The 5,027-nt window shown below is 29.1% G+C and overlaps 1 protein-coding gene across 1 annotated transcript; it reads left to right on the forward strand.

The window, feature by feature from the left end:
* Nucleotides 1-2,711: 2,711 nt before the first annotated feature.
* On the forward strand, nt 2,712-4,391 carry LOC114189473 (uncharacterized). The gene is made up of 2 exons (XM_028078035.2): nt 2,712-3,334; nt 3,741-4,391. The coding sequence occupies exons 1-2, from the start codon at nt 3,249-3,251 to the stop codon at nt 4,222-4,224; spliced, it is 570 nt and encodes a 189-aa protein (XP_027933836.2). The 5' UTR covers nt 2,712-3,248; the 3' UTR covers nt 4,225-4,391.
* Nucleotides 4,392-5,027: the final 636 nt, after the last annotated feature.

Consider the following 5,027-nt stretch of genomic DNA (forward strand, 5'->3'; position numbering starts at 1 on the left):
ATATAAGGAATTCTTCCTTACAATATCAAGGGTCACAAATCCAAATTTTGCAACGTTTCGCGTGTTTAAAACTAACACATAAAATAATAATATTAATAATAATCATCATCATCAAAATAATAATATTAATAATAATCATCGTCATAATAAAAATATTATGACAGAGAATTTTGCAACGTTTCGCGTGTTTAAAACTAGCACATAAAATATTAATATAATCAAATTTCATGTATGAAATTATTAAAATCAAATAATAATAATAATAATAATATGACAGAGAAAAATAAATCAAACAATTATCATTACACAAAAAAAAGAAAATGAGATAAAGTTTGTGAATGAGAAAAAGATTAGAAAGAACCTCGGTTAAGGAATATAGAGCGTTGTTCTTAGGGAGAAAAAAAAAAAATATGCCTTCACGCTCAGTTGGATAACCCTCGTGCTGATAACGTGTTATAAAATAAAGGTAATAAGAGAGACAAAGGAGAGGAAGAATAGAGAATGAGAGAGTAGGGAGCAACTTCTGTTTTTATGTGTGTCTCATTACTGATAGGACGAGTCCTATTTATAGGTACAATATGGTAACCCAGAAAGGATATAAAATCAAATAGTAAATACAAAATATTACATCATAAAGAGTAATGAATAATATGATTATCAATCATATGAGTAATTGTATAAATCAATGGACGACCATTAATTCATAACAAAAAGCGATTTTTATTATTTTAATATTGAATATTAAAAAATATAAATATTTAAATATTTAATACATTTTTTAATAAAGTTTAATTAAAAACATCTAAGTTTATGAAATATTTAAAATTTAATTGAGATAATAAATTTTAATCTTTTTTCTGCTAAGACTCTCCTTATTATTATGTACAAAACATAAACTAATTTATGTTAATCCACGTGAACATTAAACATTTTCCTTAAAATTTGCCAGAACATGACGCTCCAACCACAAGACTCTACATTAATTTGATACCAAGATTTATTGTGCCTTTCAAAATATATATATATATATATATATATATATATATATATATATATATATATAGGAAAATAATCTTTTGACAAAAATATTTTGACAAAGTTGACAAACTTTCCTTAAATAGAATTAATTTTTTTTTAACTAAAATAAAGTAATAAAATAATATTTTTTTACCTAAATTAGTAGCTTGTAAAAAAGTTTGTAAGAAAAACTTTGTTAACACATCATTCCCCATATATATATATATATATATATGAAAAATTACTTTTTAACAAAATTTTGTTGACAAATTTTTAACATATATACATCACAACTTCTTTTAATTAATAAAATGTTTGGTGTGACTTAGTAAAAAAAGAAAAATATTTAGCATGTGTTCAAAAATAAACTTTATTCAACAATATAATTTAAAAAAAAAAGGAAAATTACTCCTTTTGCTAATTTTATTTTTGAAACGACTGTTTCACTGCTTTCAGATCATCACCTTATTACTCATCCCCAGCATTTTATTAATTTCTCAATTTGTGAAGATTGAGTTTTACTTTGTTTAAACCCTTCTGCTATATATCTATCTATATATCTATATATCTATATATCTATATATCTATATATCTATCTATATATCTATATATCTATATATCTATCTATATATCTATATATCTATATATCTATCTATATATCTATATATATATATATATATATATATATATATATATATATATATTTAGGTTTGCTGCAGCAACGATCACAGTCTCCAAATGTAAATAAGAGTGCCATAGAAACATTTCAATCTCTCTTTCTAGTTAATGTTGGAGTTACATAATGCATTCTTATGACTATTTATGGCACGTAAAGATCCTGCTGTAATCATAATTGTATTTATTTTTTCATCATGATTTACTTATTTTTATCAGATTCTTTTAATTTAGGATATGTAATAACGCGGGCAAAATGTAAGAGAGACATTCAGAATCTGGTTTACAAGAAAAGTCTTAATTTGGTGGAAACACTAGAAAACAAGCTAGTGTAATGTTTTTGTGGCAATGTATATATATGTAGAGAGAGAGTTTCTCTGGTATTTTATGTACGCAAATCCTTCATCGTATCGTTATGCACTGTGTTCAAGTCACTTACTCATCCACTAAACATTTTAATCTTAATTTAACTTTACAAAATCAATTTATAAGATAAAATTTATATTTTATTTATAAAATTGTGTTATTTTTATTTGATGTGATACTTCAAATTGAACGAATGATATCATTTCATGCAGCCATAGCTTAATCCTTAAAGAGGGAAAATCTGAACTCTTCTTATTGAATTGTACGTTCTAGTGCAGAGGTTGGATTCTGCAAACTGATACCTCTGCCACTTCTATATCTGCATACTGCAATTTTCTTCAAATTGCCTCATTTCCCAGTTATTATAGTTGAATTTGGGGCATCGGAATAGAAGTGAGTACATCAGGCTTTAGGATATGCAAAGAGAATGCCCTGTTTTGTGGTTATTAAAGAGGCTTAAACATGCCACCAAAAAATTAGTTTAGTATGAATAATTAAATATTATTATTAAAAATAATAAAAAATAACGCTCTCTTTATTATTAGAAATAGTTAAAAGAAGTAAAAAAATAATAAAACCAACACAAACGAAAAGGTATACAAAAAGGCTTATAGAAAGAAAGAAAGAAAGAAACAACACAACAATAACAACAGCAAGAGACCATCCTACAACCTCGTTTCTTCTCAGTCAGTTCCTCATGCTTCGCTTACTTTATGTCTATCTCTCTCTCTCTCTTTATCTTCTTTTTCTTTTCGATCACTCAAATCGTGTTTCTCGTCTCGCCATGCTCGTTTTCTTCAAACCCAAACCCTACCCATTCATCTCTCTTCGTTTCTGTGACCCTTTCTGTTCCTCTGAAGCTTCGAGATTTCTCTCACTCTGCCGTTTCTTTCCTTCATCAACTCTTTGCGTTTCATCTTTTCATCGCTGTTCTTGTTGTTTTTCCCATAAATTTACCATCTTTTGCGTACCCACATGCAGGTTTTGTGGTTCTTAATAACTAATTTTGTTTGTGTATGTCATAGGGTACTGCACCTGGTCATTTTATGGAGTTTTTCTTCGTCATCTTACGTGTGCCGTTCCTGTGATCATAGGCATAAACTGAAGTTCCAGAATTTGTGGTTGGATATTAATTCAGAGAGTGTAGTTTTGGGATCCACATGCAAAGTTGCAGTCTTTCCAGATGAGTGATGTCTCAGCACCAAAATCAAAATCAAAACCAAAACCTACCTGTGGTTCCGCAATCTGGAGCTGCTGTTAAACCCTTCTCGATAAGGTACCAATGCCATTGAAAAAGTTATGCGATAATTTATGAACGAGAATTTACCCTTTTTCCTTCGTGTTCTTTCGTAGATTGATCTCTTCAATAGCATTATGTTGATCTTGTAAGGTGTGAAGCACATGTTAATTGTAGACAAGACAACCTAAGATTATGATTAAGTTATCTCTGTCCATATAAACTCCTTGTATTGTATGTCTTTGCCTTTTGCATTCCCATTTGTGAATTTTTTTTTCTACACCTTGAACAAGATTAATGTAATCCCCTTTGTGAATTTATCAAAACTGTGTTTAGATTTTGGAGGTTTCTTTAAGTTTATTTAGTTGTTGAGAAACACCAGAGGAGATAGACAACAAAATCTCATTTTCTTGATCACTGACATAGATTATAAATTATGTTGCAGACAGTATGTTCTTGCTTCTCGTCACAGAAACATCTCTCAAAACTGGCCTTTCGAAGAGAAGCACTTTCAATTGTGTCTTAAAATTGGTGTCAAGTTAGAAGATCTTTTGCCACTGATTGAACCAGGCAAAACTTCACAGGAAAAGCCACTCAAAGATTGCTCCAAAATGCACTCTTCAAATGATGATAACAGCAAAGAAACTGATTCTTGCAATGCTGAAGTGCCGCAAGACATTGATGATCAGTGTAACTTGAAAGTCATCAACCAGTTTAAACGCAGAAGGCGTAAAGGGAAATGTAAGAAACGTTCGATGGTGGATATTTTAGCGGTGGCACGGTACAGTACTTCAGAGGAGATTCATGAGATGAACAAGTTTTGTGATGCTGAAACTGTGATTGAAGAATGTCAACATCATTCCATGGCTGAAGCCGTTGGTGAGGATTCATGCAGAAAAGGTGGAAGTGAAGATCATGTCATCATGTAGTGCAGCTAACGTTATATAGCATCAAAGGTTCATTGGTTCTTAAATTTAAGCTCATAACTGCATAAATACTGCAATGTAATGAGGAATTAATGGAACATAAATACTGCATAACTGTTATTTCTTTTGATATTGCAGAAAAGTCTGAGAAAAATATGTTAGCTTGGTTATGGACTTGCATTTTATATGGTTTTTCTTGGAACAGTTGCGTGTTATGTATGCAACAGTGCTACCAAAAGATTTGCATAGTTTTCATTTCATGACATAAATGTTACATTAATGCATGAGTGAATGCAAAGAAGTATTTAGTGGCTAAATTCAAGATATTGTTGAGAAGATTTAAGCAAGTTGAAAATAAGATCTTGAAATCATGCAATATTGAAGAAGTTCATTTTGAAATTTACTTTTATGAATGTATATATTTAAAAGTGTATCTCATTACTTCTATTTAACTTGAAGATTTTTCTTTTAGATTTTAAATGTTTGACTTGATATGGAAAAAAAAGGCACAATAGATTACAAATTACATGAGTAAGTAAAAATAATTAAACAATGTACTTGAAAATCTTTTTCTTAACACTATTTTTAATTAAGAGATCAAAAGATTAATAATATTACAGAAGTTGAAGATCAAGAGATACAAGGTTTTAACAATTGCATTTGATAATGATTTAACAAGTTGGATACTATTATTACACTTTATTTGTCATAAAGGATCTCTTTCACTCATCTGTAATTATATATGCAATCTAATTTGGGAATTATATTCTTTTGTGGTGATTTCCAACTAAAGTAACCATTGTTTA

Source organism: Vigna unguiculata, chromosome 7 (assembly GCF_037176805.1).
Source record: "Vigna unguiculata cultivar grain cowpea cultivar isolate G323 ecotype 2 chromosome 7, ASM3717680v1, whole genome shotgun sequence".
Classification (NCBI taxonomy): domain Eukaryota; kingdom Viridiplantae; phylum Streptophyta; class Magnoliopsida; order Fabales; family Fabaceae; genus Vigna; species Vigna unguiculata.

Coding starts and splice junctions, on each gene's coding strand:
- LOC114189473 (XM_028078035.2), top strand. CDS start 3,249: ATGTCTCAGCACCAAAATCAAAATCAAAACCAAAACCTACCTGTGGTT. Junction 3,335..3,740: donor GTTAAACCCTTCTCGATAAG/GTACCAATGCCA, acceptor ATTATGTTGCAG/ACAGTATGTTCTTGCTTCTC.